The sequence below is a fragment of the Lepisosteus oculatus genome, chromosome 7 (assembly GCF_040954835.1).
Source record: "Lepisosteus oculatus isolate fLepOcu1 chromosome 7, fLepOcu1.hap2, whole genome shotgun sequence".
Lineage (NCBI taxonomy): Eukaryota > Metazoa > Chordata > Actinopteri > Semionotiformes > Lepisosteidae > Lepisosteus > Lepisosteus oculatus.
Window position 1 is genome coordinate 41,942,512 of NC_090702.1, and position 23,823 is coordinate 41,966,334.

Sequence of the window (23,823 nt, forward strand, 5' to 3'; positions counted from 1 at the left end):
TCAGTAAAAGTAAAAGTAATTGTCTCCCTTTTCTAAAAGAAATAAAGTACTACCATATAGCACTGTTGAGTGAGTCTGACATTTGTCTGTTGTCATCTAATTTCTGAAGAGTTTCACTGCATGTTTGACCTCCAGCATGTCATCATGCAGTGACTGGAGCTGAATCTCTTTTTTGATCTTGTTGGTATTGTGGATGTTGTCCTAACAGAGCTATGACTAAGATTTAATCAGGAAGTTCTTATGGTCTCCTGATAATTAGTTCCCAAGTTACTGATTTTGGTCTTTGTTTGGCTTTATTTTGCCTTTTTTTAATCAGCTTTTCTAACTAAATCACTGTAAATCTAATGTCACATTATTCCCTGTAGTGAACATTTTCAGCATCTTGCAGAGATCAACATACTGTGTTTTTGATCTCAGTTAATATTAACCTATTTATCATAGGCTTTTTCAAGAAAAATCTGAATAAAACAGATGCGAGACACAGAGTGCCATTAATTAGAACAAATAGTTATGTCCTATGCTATGAACAATACTAAAAAATACTGCACCTCTTTCATTCAATCTCTATCATTGAGTAAGAGCACTAAAGCAGAACTCCCTGAAGAAATAATCTGAATTTCAGAATCCAAGAGAAGACGCATCTCACATCTCAGAAAAGTGTAAAACTGTAACTTGACATGAAGGATGTCAAAATAATTTAGAACAAGGTACCAAGAAGGATATATTTCCTTTTATTGTTAACATGAAGAAAATGTCCAAATATTATTTTAAATTACTTTCAAATATCTATTTTCTTAGTATGAAAGTTAACAGAAAATTAAATGTACAATTGCAAGAGAATGCTGGGTTTTAATTGGTCAGTTTCAGACTAACATCACACATGAATTTCCAGCAAGTGTAAAGAGCCGATCCATCCATTTTCTAACTGCTTTATCCAATACGGAGTCATGGGGGAGCCGGAGCATATCCCAGCCATTAATGGGTGCAAGGTACACACTCACTTCAGAGCCAATTATCCCAAAAGCCAATTGAACTGCCAGAATTTCTTTTGGATTGTGGGAGGAACCCGGTGAAAACTGATGCAAACACGGGGAGAACATGCAAACTTCACAGAGATAGCACCCCAGGTCTGGAATTGAACCCAGAGCCCCCATACTGTAAGGAAACAATGCTAACCACTGTGCCATCATGCCACCTAGGTGAAGGAACCACGCATCACCTTGGCATGCACAACAAGAACTACCCAATGTGGTGAAAGAATATTTAGTAATTATTTAACCTGACAAAAAACTCACATACATACAACTACATACAAGTCATTGTGCAATGAAACAATGCACTTCTGGGTGTGTGCTGTGCTGGGATAATGTCACTTCTGGACAGGTGAACGTTCAAGGCTTGCTGGCTCCTGCCCCACCACACCAGACATGACATAATCGCAGCAAAACACACGGCTTGTCAAGCATGGATCCTTTAGTATCCTATCTCCATGGAAACAGGTAGGAATGAACTCTGCTGTCTATTTACTTAGTTAACAGTGTATAGCTAAAGAATTTCAAGGTCATTCAGTAAATACTGCACGGAGCTAAATTAGGGAAGAATTTGTTATATTGAAGTAATTTTCATCCTCTACTCCCTATGGGCTTTAAAGACACTGGGCCCTCAGAGAGTAAAATGAAAGAAGTATATATTTCTACACAGTTCACTGCAGTATTGAAAGGTCAACTCCCTTAAGCAGCAACATGTACTAAATTGCTTCACTGAGGTAAAGGGAAGTTTGTCTTTGCTTTAACACAGAAATAATGGAGCACTCCATCACCCAGCGGCATTCACCAAACGTCTGTATGAAGCCCCAGAAATTTATGGCAATGCATTCACACATTTTGTCATGGTCTTCTATCTTCTGGTGACTTAAACAGCAAGTGCTAATCCAGTACTTCCACTTAGATGCACTGGAGTCTCTGGAATAGAACTTTATTATTCCCTTCAGAATATCAATACAGTGTGATACAAAATATGCATTTCCATTGCTCTTCATTTAGGGATTGATAAGCATTTGCAGACACGGGTATGTTTTTTTTAATAGTAATTACATTTTTCCTTAAAGTTCACTCCATGTTTTATTCTGCAAGTTAAGAAGTGCATGTGAAGACATTACTTTAAACGTATCCTCATCATTCCTGTCAATTCTGACTGAATTACAACAGCATGCACAGGACTGTTGGCATGACAACTGTACTTAAAAGCATAGTGCTGAATTGTTTTCATTTCTCATATACTGTACAGGAATAGCCAATTATTCATCTGGACATTCCTACCACAGTCAGATAATTACCTAGTTCAGATTCAATTAATATCTACACTATAGTGTCCCACCTGTGCTTCAAGCAGAATGCTATGTTCCTGAATGCTTTCAGTTGCCAAAATTGACTAAAAACTTCAGCTTTTTCTGCTGACCTAAAATATATATGTTTATAAAGTGACAATCTAATCACATATGGATTAGATTACTTCAGTCAGTTCAGAAAAAGACAGACATATTTCAGAAAGATCATGAAGTCAATCTGTGGATGTAATACTTTCAAAGATACCCATATACTCGATAGCAGTTCACTTTGCACAGCTTAAGATCTGTACTTACTTCACATCGTATCTATCCCTGAACATGATGTGGTCTCTGTAAGTGCGGTTCACGTCAAGATCAATCTGCCTGATATCGGGAGAAACATCTTTCGCTCTCTGCTTTAGTTTCTTCAATAACAAGGGGAAAGAAGACAGTTCGGTAATATTAGACTGGCTACATGACTGCAGTGTTCATGGCATTTAATAACACAGAATTTATCTTCACTGAAGAACCCATTACACTGAGAGCATTTAACTATAGGCTGCTCCTTTCAATCAGACTTAACTTGGTCACTAAGAAGAAATTAACTACTGGAGGCCAGGGTCACCGCAGAAGTTTTTTAACAAAATGTCACTGAATGAAACATTAAAATAAAAAAAATGGATTGATATTGTGGTTGTGACTCCTGACTTGCCTGTTCAATCTCCAGGCTGACACTGCTGTTGCAACACTCAAAGCCAGGTAACTTCACTCAGCTTTAGTAAAATGGTCAGCATTTTAAAATTGGTAAAATGTACATTGCTTTGGGTCAAACTATCAGCCAAATCACTTAATAAATAATAATTTTACAGGATGTTTTAACAGTAACATATAAAAAACACAAGGATATCTCCAGCTGTCGTTTTACCTCATAAAAATCCTTCTTCTCAGCTTTTATTTTTGGAATATCAAGAAGCAAGCACCAGACTTCCCCTCGAAGCTGAAGTGGGATCCCCTTATAAATTCTTCTCATAAGCTGCAAAGAAGCATATTGAAATATGTTTTCAGAATACATCACATCGATATGAAACTAACCAGGAATTCCCATATATAACATATTCCTTTTGACCTTGATTACACTGTGTAAAACTCTATATCAAAACAAATCTGTAGAGAAAGTCTGAGCTCAAGGAAGATGTTCTCCATAAATATTAGGTGGGTAGCTGTGTCAGCATACGTAGGCTGCAAAGGAACAGGTAATAGGTTTATTCCATGCTGAAAGGAGAAGAAAGAAAACACAACGTTTCGGCCATGGAAGGCTCCACTGCCGAAACGTTGTTTTCTCTCTTCTCTTTTCAGCATGGAAAAAACCTATTACTTGTTCTGTAAATATTATGTCCTTTTGCCATTCTCAAAGCATTATCACATTATTCACTTGCAATAATACCTCCACTTAGCTTTGAAACAGAAATAAAACAGCAGAGCATCCATCCATCTCCTAACCACTTTATCTAATAGAAGGTTGCAAGGGAGGCAGAGTAGGGGTGAGAGGCAGGAAATACCCTGGGCCAGACACCAGACACAGGCACACACAGACTTAAGCACACATATTCACACCGGGACCAATTTCCAAGAGGACAACTGACCTGCCAGTATGTCCTTGGACTGCAGAAGGAAACTAGTGCACAAGTGGTAAATGCTAAGCATTGCATAAAAATGATATTAAGAAGTGAAAAACAGGATTTTATTTGCTTTAAAATGTTTTGCAGCAGTAGTACAGTAAATTAAAACAATGAAAATGAGGGATTTTATAAAATACAGATATGACTCTGCGTCACAATTTAATTTCAATGTCTCTTACTAACTCAGCACTATTTTGCAAGTTAATTTTCAATAAAGATGCACAGAGGCAGAGCTCACAACTTAATAAAAGGCAAAATAAATAAAATATAAAATGGTACCTATTATTCCCCTTAGCAATAGCATAGTGCAAACACCATCCAACTGTTTAAACAACGGTCACAAATAAACAATTTGGTAAAACACAGCTTATGTACAATAGGAACATGAAGGCCTGGAATATTCTTTTTTATCCCTAAAGGCTTTATCTTGAATGCTGATTGCGTGCTCTGTAATCAAAATGTCAATTTGCAACATATACATCAAATCATTTATGAAGGATTAGTACAGTTCTTCACTTTACATAATTACAAGATATTGCAAGTCATAATATGTTTAAAAAGCATTCACAAATGGATGAGGTAATGTGCATTACTACGGCACATCACAAGTTCAGAAGTAATCCCAATTATATCTGATTTTTTTATAATACACTGAACCTAGTAAGAGGTCTTTCAACTTAGAATATTTAAATCTGCTGAGAATTAAGAACTGCTACTGTTGTATTTCTAATACAAATACTATAAGGCAAACAATAGCAATATATATTTTGGATATATGTTGGACTTATAATGTATACCAAATGCTGAATTATTTCTTGAATTGCATCCTTTTGGATAATTAAAACAGAACATGCAAAAAATATTAGAGGCTGTGCAGAAACTATTAAAAGATTACCATTTCTGGACATTAAGAGAAAACTTACCAACACACTTCAATTACTATCTAAAATTAATTTAACATCTGTACAAAGAGATACGGTAACAGCAGTCACTGTTTTCATTCAATAACCTGAGCAACAATACTGAGAAGGACTACAAAACCTAACTACTAAATGCCTCATTTACATTCTATCAAATAGCTATATCAAGAGTTAGTTATGCTTCTTGCTGTTAGAGTAATATGAAATTGCTCTCTCCTGTTAACACAAAAGTTCAGATTTATTAAGATACTTGACACTGGTGGTGATAAAAAGGTTTATAAAATGAAATGAAAAAATGGCTGAATTACTGCTTTAAATTAAAAAAGGTAAATAAAAACATAAAAAACAGTAATAAAAACTTGTTTTGATATTGTTTTGTAAATTATGCAGTTAAGCCACAGAGAGGACTTGTCATGAACTGTAAATTTTCCAATGCACTCAATTTTTAAGGTCAACAATAACTCCTAGATACTACGTACTATTGTGCCAGGAACGAGAAGAGACTTCTTTATTAACGATTGCAGACAAACTATGAAATAAGAGGAAACATTACAATACATAATTTTTTTGCTCTTATTTTTATATTTTAAGAATGATTACCTGTGTAACAAATGGCAATATTAAGATGTCAATGCTGATAATCTAGTTAGAATCAGAGCCCTCTAAAAAAGACATGACATTATATTAGATACAATATATGAAGCTTTTAGCAAGGTATGGTCCTTGGAAGACAGTGTTATTACTTGTAGCCAAGTAACATGACGCCATAGAATGTTGTGAGTTGTGAAAACCAGGTCCTCACCATTAACCTAGTGAAAGAACAAGCACTAGATAAAGTCAATCACATGTGTTTTTTGGGACTGAACACTGAAAGCACAAGCTTTCTTAAACTACATACAGCTCACAACTGTTTTCTCATAACCAGCGTCATCGGGAAAATAAATTGTCTTGTGCTACAGGAAGCAACATAACTTCCTATTTTGAAATATCGTTCCTCCTCATCCACGGTGCAAATACAGGCAGGACAGAAAGGACATTTTATGCTATAAATTAAAAAACAGTGAAGAGAAACATATAAAAAAGGCAGTAAAAGCCTTTTTTTACGACCAGCAACACAATGATTGCTGGTGGGGTTGAGAGAAATGTGAAGTGACAGAATGACTCCGAGCTGCAAACCACCCTGTATCTTTCCTACACTAATCATCTTTTCCCAATCATCATCCTTTTGCCACAGAGTGGGTCCACCTGTCTGCTGATATTAAAGCACAGGAACCCCTAGGACTTCAGCTGTGCTCTCTAGACTCTACGTCCATCTATCAGACTCTATACAATCCTTTTCTGCAGGAGCCTAGGAGACTAGTTATCCTTTTCCTCAGGGCTGCTGATATACACCAGCTCACTAATCCAGGGGAGTGGCCAGTTATACACAGAGCCTAATTGCTCTTTTCTTAATGTTGAAGCCCACTCCCACTGGAGGCTAATATCTAATTGAGCCATCTCACTTCCATTCAAATACTGTAGGTGGTTTTCAAACAAAGCCCCCTCATTTATTACCCCCTACACCCCATTTTCATTTTTCCTGAGCTGGTCTGATGTTTGTCAAGGTGATTTGAAATGATTAACAAATAACAGCCCTGCAGCTGGGTGTATAAAAAAGAAAATAATGGGCCATTCGAAATAAAATAAAGTCCATCTGAATAAATATACCGACATCATGTGAAAGGTATAATTTTCTCAACCTGTAATGGTCACACATTCCATTTTGATAGAACAAAAATCAATCTCGAACATTAATGAAAGGTAATGGAGAGAGGAGATTTAAAGAAGACAAAGAAACTGTGCCATCCATCACAGTTATTTAACTCACTTTAAATTTTCATCAATAATCATACAGTCTTGCAGTCTACTGCTGAATAATCATACTGTCTAGCAGTCTATTGCTGCTTTGGATTTGACATTTTAATTTGGAATTTACTGGGAATCGGAGACCGTGTTCTGTATTTCATAGCTGAAATCGTTCACCTATGATAACCCATTAATGAAGACAAAAAAATGTCAAACTTAAAATGCTATTTGCATTGATGGGTTCAGAAGGAATTATCACTGAGCACGGCTCCGAGTCTTCCGTTACTTAAAAATGAACCCTGAAATGCACTTTAAATAAGTACTTTGAAAATGGGAAAAAAAAGAAAAATGTTTCTGGAAGGAAAAAAAAATGATGCCATTCGGCTAATTCCAGAGACTGGTAATCCTTTTATCCTGTGATGGAAACGACAAAGATAATAAAGAGTTGCAGAAATAGTGCAGACACAGCTATCACGGTAATGACTTTTCTTTATTATGCTATTAAAATAAACTTGCTAGAGAAGATAAACGATTTAATTTAATTGTTGATGTTAAAGATCCACCAAGGCTGAAACCATGTTGAACAGATGGGTATGCAGCTGTAGCAATCAATTTACATTATAACCACTAAGCATTCCCAAAGACTCCATTCACTGTAGGTATAAAACACTTAGCACAGTACTGCATATTGACTGCATTTTAGGCAAATCATTATATGTTTCCTAAATTAACAAATTCCTCAGACTCCAAAATAGACAAGAAATCCTGAAACAGTAGACAGATTCATTAAAGAATATCTGCACTGCATCTGATATAAAAATACTAATCTTCTCTCAATCTCAGTTTTTATTTTTAATTTGATTTTTTAAAATCAAACATTCTGTGGACAGCAGTATATGGTATTAAGACCGTAGAAGTGTTATGGTACCTCCCTGCGTAGTAACTCTTTGAGAATTCACAAGCATTAAGCTGCTATCTGAGCAGACAGATGATATTGTTGGAATATTTACAGCAAAAGATTTCTAATTTAGAAAGTTATTTCTTATATCTGTTTTGTTAACATTTTAAAAAGATGGGTATTCACAGCATATTTTCAGTACATACAATACAGAAAATAAAAAAATATATTTCAAATGAAACCTGAAATAACATTTAAAAACGCCTTTTGGGGTTTCACTATCAACAACCTCAATTACCTACTAAAATTGACTCAATTTGTTCACAATATTCCAAATGAGTGCATTTTCTAATTTAAAATTAACATCCCTTGTTTTGAATTCACTCCTTTGACAATACAGTCTAGCACTTTTTATTGCTTCTCAACATTGCCAGGAATTATGTTTATTATGATATATTATTTACAAACTCATTTTCATAAGTAGCTTCTTCTAGCTCATTGTTTTCCTTTTTGTACTTTTAGTTCATGTTTTTGCTACCTGTGTGCAATATCGTGGACTTGTCTACATTAAACATCATCTGCCAGGTGTTTGCCCAATCTTGAATTTTAACTAAATCATATTAAATTTAATTTGATTCTTCTACAGTGTTTGCCAATTCTGCTAATTTGGTGTAATCTGCAAACTTGTGAAGTTTACTAACTGTATACCAGAACCTAGATTTACTGATATAAATTCAGAACAACAGCAGTCCTAGAACAGATCCTTGTTGTACTCCACTAATTGCATCACTAAATTCTGAACATTAACACTTTATGTGTGCTCTTTTTTCTATTCATTAAACAATTTTCCATCCAAATACACACATTTCCTTGAATGCCAACTACTTGCAATATGGGAATTAATCTCCTACTGGGAATTTTATCAATTGCCTTCTGAAAATCTAAAATTACCATATCACGTATGTCCATAACACATCATACAGTATGTGTCTATTATTTTCATCACTTGTTGAAAGAACTCTAACACATTGGTGAAAGAAGACCTTACTTTTCTAAATCCACGTTGACCGTTTCCTAGGATGTTATTTCCATATAGATGATCCTCTAGTCTAGTGCTAATAGAAAGTATTTCTATTAATAGAAGTCACGTGCTCTTTACAGCTAGCAAAGCCCTTTCACACCTGTGTGACCGGTGTGCATATTATAATTTCCATATTTCTACTCCTTGCAATACCACTTTTTTAATTATTAAAAACTGTCAATGTATTGCAGACAAACACCACAGAAGAGCAGCTTAATAGTCTCGGCTTACCTTTTCACTGTTCTTATATTTATCCCAGCTCTTCAGCATTTTCAGCCATTTTGCAGTTCTTTCAACTTCTTGATGCTTTTGCTGCAAAGAACCACAACAAGAGCTCATTATCATGTGAGTTGTACCAGAAAGATTCCACTCTATGTGACAGAGATTGCAGTCACATTGTCTTCAAACACTGTTCTTTCTGAAACAAGAGATGGGATGCAGTGGATTCTTAGACAAAGATGTCTATGTCGACGCCTTCCAAGGAATACAAGTTGGGTCATGGGACCAGCAGATCACTGCCTGCTGAGTCCAGGCTGCAGACGTTATCTCCTCTTGACAGTGAAACACTACTCTCACTTCGCTAAATATGGATCAGGCAGCTTCTCCCTAGAGCATTAACTTATGGAATGCATGTAGGAGTGCTGTTGTTGCTTCTCACCTCCACAGGTCCAGAGGTAGAGATGCTTACAAACCTTTGCATTTGAGTTGTAAAGCTATGTTGTGGGTGAGGAAAACTAAACAGGGGTTGTGAGGGAAGAGGAGACCATCCCTGACTTGCATTTAACATGAGAGAAGGTTGCTCTGGATTGGATCCCACTGAAAACCTTCGGCTCTTGTCCAAAATCTTCAGTATACAGTGTGTCCATGGGTACAGCACTCCTGCAGGACCAGGATAAAGCAGTGAAAGGCCAGTTCTAAGGCCAGTCGTTTGGGGGATGTAAAGGTTCAGCAACACCAACTGGTTATTTCTGGGTGGTTAAAAAGGGATCATCTGGGGTTCCTGGGTAGGTCAACCAGTGAAGGCACTAGCTCTAAGAGCAAGTTGAATTCTATAGCAGCAAACGCCAACGGGAGGAGCTTGGGTCTTGTCACCAGCTGTGAACTGGGTCTACAAACAGCGACACAAGGCTAGAAGAGTGTAGCCCGGGAGAGGGTGGAAGTCAGTAAGCTTGCAGGAGCTGGTTTCTGGAGAGACAAAGAAACCAACTCGCACACACTCACAGGAGGGCCGCTTTTCCAACAGGCCAATTCACCTTCCGGAATGTCTTTGGACTGTGGGTGAAAACTGGAGCACCCGGAAAACACCCACGCAAACGCGGGGAGAACACACAAACTCCATGCGGATAGCACCCCATAACCGAACCAATGGTCCCAAAAGTGTAGGTGTTTACCTTTTCTTCAACTGAATCATATGAAGGAAGCTCATTCTCACTGTTAGAGAAAAAACAATTCAAAATTACATTTCACTTAAGAGAAAAATCATTTAATTCATTTATTATCTTATTCATATTTTATTCACAGTTTGTTTGTCCTTCAAGGAGCTATAATTCTTTAGTTTTTATACTTTGAGACTTACACTAGTCACTTATCCTGATTTTTTAGCTAAACAAAAATAACTTTGAGGCTGTCAGCCTTCAAACAATCTTGCTATCCAAATGAAAATAAAATAAACCCGTTCTGCATTTTGTTCCCCCAAAGATTTTCAAAGTCTTTATAATAATCCTAATGGATGAAATACAAATTAAGATCCCACACTACCCTTGATCCCTCTGTACAGTGATGGAATAAACATATGAAGTAGGTCTATTTTTTGAAGTTTTATACTTTAACTATACAAGGTGTATTTTTATTGAGCAAACTTATTAGTAAGCATGTAGAATGTAGAAAATGTTAACTTATTCTAAATCAATGAATAATGATGATTGGGATTTAAATTAAATAGCATAGAGCAACAAAATCAACAGTAACAGTATTTTCAAGCAAGCTTTTAAATATGTTAGCCTTTCAGTATCTGTAATACACATACTGTATTACATACAAGAACAATTTTCAAAATGTCATATTGTCTGATTTATAAACATACACATGCTATATAATACTGGTAAATGGTAACTTTTTACATCCGTCTGAAGAATCCCTTGATAAACTGACACAGTTCCACAATCACTCCCAATCCCTAGCTCTACCATCCTGGTAACACACTGGGAGCAAGCCAAGACATGAAATTGCTGGACAAACAGGAAATATCAAATTTAGACTGCTGGCTTTCAGAAAACTGTTTCTGTAACTAAGAAGCCTTTAAAAAAAGGCACAAAAACATACAGCAAAGTTCACAGCAGTGATTTCCTACCACTGGCAGCTCTTAATTGGGAGATATCAAAGCACAAACCAGGCAAATCTGCCAGACTCCATTGAACTGACTGTTTTTTTTTGCATTTTGTAGCTTCCCGTCATGCAGAGCACTGACACTCATGGTCTCTGCTGCATATTAAATTGCTGCCCTTCTGATACTTCGGCCCCTGAATGGAGCATATTGTGGCCTGAGCCCAGTCCTCGCATAGCTCAGTGCGTTTTTGTCCAGGGTGGCTTGATCAAATTAGCACAAAAGGAGAATGCTTTCATATTTTATCTAATCTTTCTCTTGGGGAGGGGAGAAAAGATGACATGAAAGAAAGACATGGAAACTGTGCTTCTGAGTCAGCTCTCATAGCTTTCACCCACAGGAAGCACTTTAGACTACACTACTCCTGATCTGATTATGTATCTGTAACCTCCTGTGGAATACCAGCTGAGATGAAAAAAAACTTTCAACAGCATGACTTAGATGCCAAAGTGATCTGGTCTTTGGCTTTCTGCTTTCTGAACCCTTAGGTCATATGATAATGCCCTACTTTGCATTCCTACTGTAATCAACAGAAATCCCAAACTAAAGATATCAACTACACAGTGTGCAGCTTAAATGTAATGTACATGGTCAACCTGCGTTTTCAACATTTGTGGACACATGCTTTAAAACAGGTTACCGAAACCAACAGGATAAAGTTGCTCAGAAATCAAACTAAATATCCATATACTGTACTAATGTGATAAAACAATGGTGAATCTCATCAATGGTCTGCTGTATTGATAAAGTATCTTTACAAAAGTCACAGCCACTTAAAATTCCTCTTAAAACCATAGGCCAAAACAGCAAGATGAAATGATACATGGCAATACAATGTTTTAAATCTGACTGAACACAGATTAAGTCAATGATGTATACAAAACATCCATCCATCTGTTAATATACATGAAGTCATCGATCACAGAAACAAACCTGACTACGCTGCAACACAGTGTGCAGTTATCTATCCATCCGTTTTCTAACAACTGAATCCAATTCAGGATCAAAGAGAAGCTGGATCCTATTCTGACAAGCAACAGGCACAGTGTAGCATACACACTGGACGGCCCATCACAGGCAGACGCACACATTCTCACACCAGAGCCCATTAACCTACAGTACGTCTTTGGACTATGGGGAAAAAACCCATGCAAACACGGGGAGAACATACAAACCTGCACCATTCAACAGATACAATATTCAAAAGTAAAGGTTTATTCCATGCTGAAAAGAGAAGAGATGCACCCAAAGAAGGCTTCACAGCCAAAATGTTGTTTCTTTTTTTCTCTTTTCAGCATGGAATAAACCTTTGTCGTTACTTTGCTGCCTACGCATGCTGATGCGGCTACCTACTTGAACGTATTCAAAATCAGTTTTAAATGGAAAGCCTAAGAAAATATGAAGACCAAAAGAGCTGAAGATCCCCTTTGAAAATTCAGATTCTGTCTTGGCAACAGGCCGAGTGTGAACAACAGCAGGATCCTCTGTGAAAGAAGAAGGCCGAACAACAGAACACCGCAAAAAAATTAAAACCCGTGAAAACAAGTATCCACAAGTGAGCTCTTTCGCTGTTGCTCGGAAAGATTTCCTTTCGGAAATAAACTGTCTTACTGTAGGAATCCAAATCGGTCAATGACTTTGTACAGGTGGAAGTTAGCATCCTCCCAGGGTTCCACTTTTGCACCTTCTTTTCCCTGGAATAAAACGAAAAGAAAGTTCATGATAATGGGCAAAGTCAAATCAATCTATAAGCGAAGGTTAAAGACCGTTTTGGTTAGTACTTGCCAGAGTGTTTAACTTCCTTCACTTACACACTAGAACATCACGTGTGAAATAAGAAGTAAAGATGTTTAGACATCACAAGCTGTTTCATTATGTGTGGGTGGCGTGTTTAAGTGACTGATTTGAATGTGATGATCTGACTGAAAGCTTCCAATGATTATTTAAACCAGATTGTACTATCAATCAATCAATAATTAAACTGTATCAGTGGATATGCTGTCAAATGAGTGTATCACTCAAGCACGATATGTTAAAAACAATTTATACTGAGATACTAAGTGATAGAAAGTAGCTCAACATGGATAAGAAACAGTTAATTCCACGCTGAATAGTAGAAAGGAAGAAAAAAAAACAATGTTTCAGCAATGGAGCTGATGACAAGGGTGATGACAGCGATGAATATGAACGTAATGGGTGTATATTTTTCCAATTACAGGGAAAGACAGCTTTCATAGGAGGGATGGAGGTTCAGTTAGAGAACTTAACACATGTAAGCTATACTGACATGGGCCCAAGTTGCAGACTATATACTGTAGCAACATACAGAAAGCATGCAGAAAAGGTGAGCTGATAATGTTGGGTGACTTTGATATTTCCACATAACTCAGATTCTTAGTGCAGTTTATAATCGCAATTCCTGGTGAAGATGCTATTATTGACCTAATGTGTCTAGTTCACAAAATTAAAGTGAAATGTGTTTTTGTAAATGTGGATGGCATACTTTACATTTCTAAAGTGTGAGTATAAAACTAGGACTTGTAATTTTAGAATAGTAGACTGCAAAGGAAGGAGAGCTTAGAAGCAATAAGCTCGGAACAGATGGGATTCAGAGGTAACAGAAGAAGGTGAGTATACTTCAAAAAACACTTTAAAAACAGAAAACAAATTAATCTTTAAGACAAACAAGTTGACATCTTAGAAAATATGGGCTTAATAGTGTAATGTAGAAATAATGACAGAATGACAACAATTAGAAGGAAATCTGTCTATAGACTACATTAGAGGGCCCAAGATTGAAAGGTAATAAAAGAGTGATTTACAGCTAAAAAAGACGCAAGAATTAACCAACATACAGACAGAAAAGAACACTGTAACAGAGGCAAAATAAAAGCAGTTCTAATACCATAACACTGAAACAACTACACAAGTCATAAAGGGAGTCATAAAACATGACAAAGAGATAGTAAGCATGTTAAATATTTCATGTAAGTTATTAGAAAAGAAGACACCAATAACATGTTCCATTTTATAGAAGAAGCTCTATCACTATTGAGTCATTTGAAAATAACAGATGTTGAGGTGCTATAGGGCTATACAGGGCTATGGCAGTTTAAATCTAAGAAATTGCCTGGATATTTTTTATGTCATACTTAAGTAAATGAGAGGTGTTATTCACTCCTTGGGACAAAACCAGGGTGGACTTTGTGTTTTCCACAAATATATATTTGCAAATAGCAGACACATAAAACAAAAGAAAAACAACATATGCATAATAACCAAGTAAGAGATAATAATGTTAAAGTACAACACAAATATAGGCAACAAAAAAAAAATTGTTCCTGTTGTTTCTTGCTGTAGAATATGGTTAGGAGCCAACCATTTGTTGAAGAGATGAGGTAAAATTTCTTTCTAGATTTTGTAATAATTCCATTTTCTTTGCAATGAATAATGCTTCCTTTTGCTACTGTTACACAATCATAGTGTGGTTAACAGCAAAAACATTAGAGCATAAGAATGGCTATAAGGGAAAGACCATCTAACATGTTTCTATCAGTATTTAACTAATCCCAGGACTTTATATAGCCATTTGTAAAGACAAAACGAGCAGTCTCAAATATGTTCGGACAATTCCAAAGTTCTCATTGATGGATTTTGCTCTTGAAACTGCAGTTCCCTCCAAATTCATCCATACCCCCAAATTAAATATGAACAATTAACCTAAAATAACGAGATTTTAGTGCTGTGCAGAAAGGGTCTTTCACAGAGCAGGATCGTTACTTGCCATGCATTACGTCCAGATTAAACAAGGCCCACATTTATTTACACTCCTGTAGCTGGCACCTCCTGTAGTGTGGCATGAGGTTCTGGCACTTGAGTGGGGAAAATTAGGAAATTTCCACCATGTAGAACTGCCCACAGCACTTCAAACCCTTTGGTTCTCTTAACAAACTGCCATTTTGAATTAGAATCACCAAAGTTCAAGTGGACTGCGGTCGTAGGAATAAGATGGCCAGTTAAGAACTGCATTTTGTATACAGTTAACCCCTCCTTTAGTCATTCTGAATATATACTATGGGACATTTTCCTTCTGGAATGTCATATTGCAGCTAAACATGAAGGTTTTGGCAAGTCAAAACAGCTGCCTGGCCAGAATGCCCTGGAATGTGTTACAGTTCATGGGTTTCCCTGATCTTGTCCAGGACTCCAAGACCCATAAACACAAATTAACTCCAAAACATAATAGACTCCCACAATATTTCACAGTGGTCACAAGCATTTTCACATTTCTTTTTTAAGCTAAGCATAACGCTTATGATCATGTCCCGTAAACACAATTTTCATTTTATCTGACTATAAGAATGTTTCACCTGTCAAACTGTAGTTCACAAGATGTTTGACAAGTTTGAGGTGCTTCTTTTTGTAATTGGCCCACAGAAGAGGCCTGTTCCTTACAGCCCAGCTATGAGAGCCACATTTATCCAGGCTGTTTTAAATAGCAGTTTTCAATACTTTGTATCCTGTGCGTTTTAGAGATCTACAGCTGCTTCAGAAGCCACAGATGTGGTGGCAATGTACACTTGTGTCTTATTCTTGGCCATATACCAGTAGACTTAAATGTCTTAATAACGGACACAATTATAATAAAAAGCACTAGATTCAACTTCATAGCTATTCCCTGACCTGTGAAAGTCGAGAACCATTTGTCTATAGTCTTCAAAGAGCTCTCTGATCTTTTCCATGATGATGCAGATCCTGCTGACTGTATTCCCTGCATTGCATCCTTCTACAACCCAGGGAGGCATCTATACAATTCCAGAGGCTTCCACTGCACTTCCAAAGAGCAGAATGTTATTGTGGACGTGTTTTGTTGGAATACTGAAAGGTGTTAATAAACGCAACCCTTATGTTTTCTAGAATTTATTTATAAGAAATATGAGTCTGCTCTGTGCAGTGCTATTACAAATACAGTATAATACGTTTGGAATTTTTTTTATTTGAGACAATATTATCCATTCTGTAACTCATTCTGATATATTATGTTTTTTATTTGATATTTAATTTGGGGTCTGAATTAATTGAGGGGACTATATATTTTTTTGTGTTCCATTTCCGTTTTCTGTCACTATACACAAAGATGATATAGTCTTAGAAAAATTAGATCTCAGGGAACTGTCCTATACAGACACATTAACTAAACCAAGGAAACAGAGGATCTCTGATCCAAATATGTAACATTCAAAGGGGTTTAGACAAGCCAATTCAGAGAAAATATCCAAGTCAATACCAAAACAAGGACAGGGATCTGGAGAAGGAATTTATCTCAGACAGTAGGAAACACTCCTCTAACCAGGGACGTGTATCACACTTCACATGTAAGTGGCTGAGGGCCACTCTCCGTGCTCCTTTAATAAAGCATTCATTCATTTTCTAATTCAGGGACACAGGGGGAGCTGGAGCCTACTCCAGCGAGCAACGGTACAAGGCAGGGTACACCCTGGATGGTACACCGTCCATCGAAGGACACACTCTCACACACACTCACTCTCACACACTCACATCAGGACCAGTTTTCCCAGAAGACAAGTGATCTTCCACTACGTGCTGGACTGTGGGTGGAAACCGCAGCACCCAGCAAAAACCCACGCAATGGAGGGAGGAGAACACACAAACTCCACACGGATACTGTAGCACCTCAGGTCCAGAGCTGAACCCCGGGCCCCAGAGCTGCAAGGCAGCAATGCTAACCACTGTGTCACCATGCCGTCTCCTTAGATCACACAGATGACATTTCAGTCTCACTTAGTCTTTCTTATGTGCTTATGCAATCCGTTTTGTGTTCTAGAAAATGTATTTTCCTTTGAAAAGTACAGTCAAGTACAGATACATTAGATACAGTATAGATCACATTATACTTTATATAATTACGCACCTCAGTTCTTATCCTTGGTCAGTCATACAATTGAGGGAAGCAATGCATTGGCTCTTTTATATACAGTAAGGTTTCTGTTACAATCTATATGGCAGAACAGAAACAGCCATCGAATGAACAAGGGAAGCTGGATTTAGCAACTCAAGCTGCATTTTCTCATTGAGCAGCTGAATAATATTTCTCATGACCTGCCGGCTGACATTATGTTTGCAACTTCGGCTCAGCTGTTTCAGTTGATTCATGCTGGTCTTTGATGCACGTCTGTCCTCTGGTGCTCTAGGCTGTGGTCAGAAGTGTGTGACAAAAGGCTGACCACTCATGCTTAGCCCAACAAATGTTTCCTGAACAGCACAAGCAGTGTCTATTATATCTTTTCTAACCATTCTAAATATTTTCCTAACATCTGCTCAAAACACTTAAGATGAGAAAAGAATTTCACCTTTTGATCTCTCATACAAGTCTTCATTTGAAGTTTTCCCTACTGGTGTTATAGTTTTCTAGTTTTCTGTATTACTGCTGACAGACAAAACATTTGCATGCTGATAACAGGAAAGAAGTTCAGTGTCATTAAGACAACACATTAAATCCCCCTTTGTGACCTACCAACCAAAGAGAAGCATTAGTTGTAATGCACAGAACAGAGAAATGTAGAAATGACATGCAAAAAGTAGATTTTGGAAACTTAGAATGTGTGAAAAAGTAATGTGTTCAAATGAAACAGATGTGCACAACAGTACTCAGAAATTCAAGATTCCCAAAGCGGCGAATTAAGTTATTGCTTTGACCCATTTCCACTATGGCAGGACTTGCCTGCTAATGCCAGTGAACACACAGACCTGAAAGAATTCTCACATCTGAGCTGTCAGCCTTTGAAATCTGAGGATTATTTCCCTTCAGAAGGCCTGTCCAAGAAAGGCCAAAGCATGGAGGCAAGGCCCCTTTTCTCTGTCAAACAAGTGCGTTACTGTTGACACCAGAGGAAAATCAGCTGATACAGTTGTCAAACGATGAGCTGTAGGTTCAAATCCAGGAATCCTTTCCGTCGTACTAGACCAATATCAGTCCGGAATACCCAGAGCTACACAAATTTGCATTGCGTTCTGCACTGCTATTCTCATCTGAATATCTGAGGGCATATTTTCAGCCTTTTCCACTAACAAAACAAGGCATCGGAACAAACTGCTTGAGCACCACCACAAGCTGCACCATCAGATACAGAAGCTAGGTTCAACTTTCTTGTACGACACCAGCTTTGAATCAGTTTGACTTCCCAAGCAGTGGGATGAACGGAATTTGCTCTCTCTTGTAAAATCTTACATCTCGGATAATGCTAGCACACATGACCTAGATTTCAAACAGAAAAGCTGTGTTTCTGCGACTGTGGAAAACATCAAATACACTGCCAAAGGGTGTTATTGGCAGCCTGAAGGCCAGGTCTTTGTGACACACATTTTGCAAACTCATCGATGAAACAGATGAGGACAGACTCTCCAGTCTAGGTTTTCTGGAAATCATTTCCTTTTATAGTCTAAAATAATTATTTCTGTGATGACGTCTCCACTGGGTGAAATGACTCGGAAAAACCCATATCCAGATGCTATGTACAACTTTGAAGGGCTTGAGGACACGGAAATATACACTGAAACAGTCAAACTAGCAAAGGAGGCTGGTTTTGAAAACATGATGATGAAGAAGAGTTGGAACTGCACTCTATGCCTCTGGGTAATGACAATCTTGCAGAATTAGACAAGACGACTTTTGAAGGAGAAAGCAGGGATGATGATTCTTTCTTCCCAGCCAAAAGGGGTTCACAGTTCTGGTGCTACAGAGTTTATGAACATGATGATGCAATGATGGATCATGTTCAGACACACCGTATGCTCTTGGAGCAATCTGTGAAGCTGATTGTAAAAGATACTTCTCAATGCTACTGTGAAATTTTAAATGCCAAACTTTAAGTAGGCAAGTAAACAATATTAGACTTTTTTTAGAAAACAAAAACAAAGAACCCAATTCTCTCACGGTCGAGCCTCATGCAGGACCTCCCGGCATCGTAAAGACAAGTGCCGTCTGTTTCTATAGACGTGGCGGTTTTGGATGTTATTAACCATAGGCAGCTGATGAGGCTCTAGCGGGATCCTCATCCTCCAGCTCCACCTAAACCTCTCTCGAATCCTTTGCTAATCAAGCCAATTGTGCGCAAATACTCATACGTTAATGTAAATGATTTCTAAAATGCTTTCAAACACTAAAAACGGGTTTATGTGAAAATTATCCCTAAACAAATGTTTGAAAGTGTGTGACAGGTTAGGGTTTTAAACAATGTCTCATAAATACGGTTTTCTGTTAAGAATGAGTTAAGAATTTTATTTCCTCAAATTAAAAAGAAGGGCTGTTCAGAAATGTAAATAAAATTGGTTTTCAGTTAAGTGTTCAGTAGATATAAATAACTGTTGTAAGGTCCTTACTCTGAATACTATAAACACATACACTTATACAGAACCATTTCAAATTACTTTTTTTTTAATATGAGGAAATTCCCCATTTTGAGTTACATAGGCTAAGCTGCTCAATTTTACATTTGTCTTATGGGGAAAAATCAGTAGCCTTTCTCTGGTATCTAACCCCAGTGTATATCGAGACACCCTTTACGCACGAACAAGAGCTAAGATATAGAATTACTCACTGGAATCACGCATAGCTAATATCCTTAAAAACAGACAAATATCTTTAGAAAAGAGCATACAAAAAACCTGGAGTCCTTTATGAAGCAGGTCTTTATATAAACAGTGATAGTATACTGTGTAAAGGGCTTAAGAGTCATTTACGGATTAATTACATGAAGCATTTATTGATTTTAGCAGCAGAAAATGAAATGGTAGAAATGACAGAACACATCAAAAATATGCCTCGGGCAGAGCAAATGAAGATTTTTGTTTGACTTTGTTGAACTTTAGTAACGGAAAAGGCAAGAGAAGCATCCTAGTAACAGCAGTGCTCAAGATGAACAAAGCCCCCATGGGCTGTATTCAAGGAAACAAGAAACATTATATAAAAGACATCGACACAATTCCAACAGTCGCTTAAGACAGAGGTAGTACCCATAGACTTGATAATTACTAATGAAGTGTCCACACACTATACATATGCTCCACAAGAAAAACTGAACCAAGCAATCATTGACAAGTCTGATTTTCATTACCTACTCCGGTAATGGAAACAATTATTAGAACCAAATTAGAGGATCACCTACAGGGAAATCAAAACCTAGGGAACTGTCAGCATAGATTTAGAAAAGGGAGGTTTTCTTAAACCAACTCTTTAGAGTTCTCAGCACAAACAACAGCAAGGGATACGCAGAGGGCAACTGCTGTATGTAGTATGTTGTTGACTTTCAGAGACAAAGTTCCGCATATAAATGAGATTTTGCTGAGGGGTCCAGGATTCAGTGATCAAAGCAATCACAAAGTTTACCTTGGTGCCTTAGTGAATAAAGCTCTGGGTTAATGATTAAGTGTCAATCCACAGTCCAGGAACAGTGCATAAAACACAAGCAGGAGAACAAGGGACAGAAAGATGGAAGGTCAGAACTCCTTGGCTTGATCATCCATAAAGACCAAACTGAAGCTGAACCTCGTGAAGAGAACTGGCGAGTCTGTTTTTCTGTTAGGAACCGATTTCCTGTTTAAATAATCATTTGGTTAAAAATGGCTTCTCCTGGTTAGTGGGTGCATTTCTGAACAGGGAGGTGCCCATTGGTTTTGTAGCATCCTGGTTGACAGAGAAAGATTTAACCGTAAGCCGTATTCTGTTTGGTTTCGAAGGCAGCTTTATCTCCTACGGTACATAAGAGTTTGAATGTTTGGTAGCAATCGGGGGTTTATCTGGGTGGTCAGGATGTAGGCCTCTTGGTCACCTCGTGTATACATTTGTAAACAGCGCAACTTGTATGTTGTATGTTTATGCTGTGTGTAGTGTCTTTATTAATAAATTAATACTTGTTTAACCCAGTGTGCCTGAATTATTACTCTTTTCACCAAAGTGTCACATCAAAGAACTCATCTGCTTCTAATTACTCCAACCACTAGGGAGTATTCTTGGCAGAGTAAATACAATTATGAATTATTATTATTGAATTTATTTATTATGAACATTTATTTACTTATTCATCTGCTCGGTCATTTTTGATATTTTTCTATTTTGTAACCTCCCCATTTGTAACAATATGCTGTAGTTAGTAAACTAGTCAAGTTGGCATATGATAGCAGGTTAGGAGGATTAGCAAACACCGTTGTAGCAGCAAATGAAATTAAAAAAGATTCACATAACATTTAGGAGAGGGCAAACACCTGGCTGTTATGATAACACTAACCCCCCCCAGGACAAGATAGTTAAAAGGTAAGCAAACAGATCAATCAGACATAAAAAAAACATACAAATACAAATGTCAAATCAAAGGGTAGTAAAGGATTGAACACAATAACAGTAAAGATACAGATGAAGATGAGTCCAAAGGTCCACACCAGACAAGAACACCACTTACCTTATCATATTTTGCTACTATTTCTGCTCTCTCCTGGGCAAGTTTGACGACAGCATCCTGTTCCGCATCAGAATCTAAAGGAATTCCAGAATAGGGAGACATTAACTTCACCATTCCTCGCTTCAGCACTCCTTGTCTTTGATCCCACCAAATCCCACAGGGTAAATAAAGTACTGCTGACAGGGTGAGGGACTTCCGCTTTCATGAGGTCACATACTGGAATAATGACTCATGCAGCTCCACTAGCTTCTGTGCAGTGCTGAAACAAAGCCTGACGCTTTTGCTGTAAATAATCACCTAAATGCTGAAGAAACTGTTAACCATTAGTTTTGAAATAGAGGAACTAGGCTCTATTCCAGAAAAAGCTGTGAAACTCAAACGACCTATTGTTTTTGTGGTTTTTTGAAGGGTTATCATAAATGTAATATCTGACTTCCTACTGGAGAAAATATATATACACTGGCACTCAAATGGCTGACAGTAAAAATAAATATACAGTGAACAAATCTTTTGGGTTTCCTGAGCATTATTATTTTGTAGAATGGGAATTTATGACCTGAAAGCAATTTTTAAACAGGAAGTGGCATAAAAGCAACAGCATGTGCCAAAAGCAATATACTCTAAAACAACTGTATTGCTGTTTCAAATTTAATCTTGAAAATACTGCAAAAATAAGTTGTCCTACAATTGTGTTGTCACCCTGTTTAATGCATTTTAGTTTAAAAAATACAGTTCAAATGCACAAGTTTTAGCTTTAGATCGCCCAACCTCTCACATTGCAATCTGGTTTAATGAACAGCCACTGCTGAATTTATCATTCATTTTATTGTGCCAGTGGTCACACCAGTACCAAAAAAAGTGCTATGGCAGCTATGAATAAAAGTAAAAATACATTTTCCATTGTACAGACACCTTTGTACATAACATCTTATTTTTTAAACAGAACATCTGAGGCACATCTTACTTTAAACCTAACACTTTAGAGTATAGTTGGGCAAAACAAAACAAAAAAACTTTAGAATTCTTAAGGAGTGGTGGCGATACGTGCAGCAGGTGTTGAATTCTGAAATTACTCTAATTACAATTACCTAGTTTGATTAATACATTGTATCATCTCACAAAATGAGGTGGCAAATGTTTTGAACAAATTACCATACGTGAAGAAATTCAAAATCACCATACTCTGGCTTGATTTAAATATTTTGGAGGGGTTAAAACTTAAAACACAAAACTGGATACAGTACACTTTGCCTTATTTTGCTTAGTAATGAAAATGGAAATAACCATACTGTATATTGAAGGGTTTCAATAAAAAAGCAGAAGAATTGAACTGATTATGACTATCTGCTGAAAATGTTTCTGTACATGAGTAATCTTTACACAACTCAAAAAGTTTATTTCTGCTGTGAAACAGTTTGTATTTGTAATTACAAGATAAATATGAATGAAATGCACAATGTAATTTACATTGTTTTGGTTTACTCCTTGTATACATCAGATCATAGAATAAAAACAGGCTTTGTGATTTACTCAAGGCTTTGAGGAACACATTCAGATTAAGTAAATTCAGAGTGTAAAAGTTTGTATTGGTTTGCATACCCCTTTGGATTAAATATCCACTCATAACTGCATGAAACCTGCATCCCATTAAGCCCACCAAATTCTTTGGGTAGCTATTTAAGATACTTTTCTACAGCCGCTTTGAGTTCTTTCCTGTTCTTGCGGTGTTCTGGCACTTCTTGACAAACACAAACTGTTCTGACACCTGTGCCCTGTTCCAGTATGACATATCGCTGACATTTCACAGGCTGCCATCCTTCCACAATCCCCTTATGCAGGGGGTAGAGCTACGCACAATCTGGGTGTTTTCACGAACATCAACGTCCCCCAAACTGTATTACAAGTGTTATAACCCTTGTTATAACCACAGTATAGACAACAAGTTTAAAGTAACAGCATATCAGCAAGCTATAAACGAAGAAGCATTTAAAATAATCTAGAAAGACTGTGTGGAAATTACATGGAAATTCAAATTCATGGCCAGTGAACAAGGTGTTGTTTGCGTCCTTAATGTTTTGGGGTAGCTACACAATTTGCCCAAGAACTTTGAAAGCCTGTGAATCAAAAGGATAAAGTTATTACATGTTGATTTGGAAGAAATCAGAATACATGATGATAAACTTCTGTTTATTTTGTCATTCCACATGTAGCAGAAT

The 23,823-nt window shown here is 37.2% G+C and overlaps 1 protein-coding gene across 3 annotated transcripts in view; it reads right to left on the minus strand.

The window, feature by feature from the left end:
* Nucleotides 1-23,823, minus strand: part of usp6nl (USP6 N-terminal like) — an 87,275-nt gene that overhangs the window by 20,266 nt on the left and 43,186 nt on the right. For all 3 annotated transcript variants that reach the window (XM_015352406.2, XM_006633298.3, XM_015352405.2), the window contains 6 exons: nucleotides 21,608-21,681; nucleotides 12,744-12,826; nucleotides 10,141-10,180; nucleotides 8,981-9,061; nucleotides 3,252-3,359; nucleotides 2,642-2,751 (listed from right to left, as the gene is read on the minus strand). In XM_015352406.2, coding sequence (XP_015207892.2) covers nucleotides 2,642-2,751; nucleotides 3,252-3,359; nucleotides 8,981-9,061; nucleotides 10,141-10,180; nucleotides 12,744-12,826; nucleotides 21,608-21,681 — 496 coding nt within the window. The remainder of the gene's footprint in view (nucleotides 1-2,641; nucleotides 2,752-3,251; nucleotides 3,360-8,980; nucleotides 9,062-10,140; nucleotides 10,181-12,743; nucleotides 12,827-21,607; nucleotides 21,682-23,823) is intronic.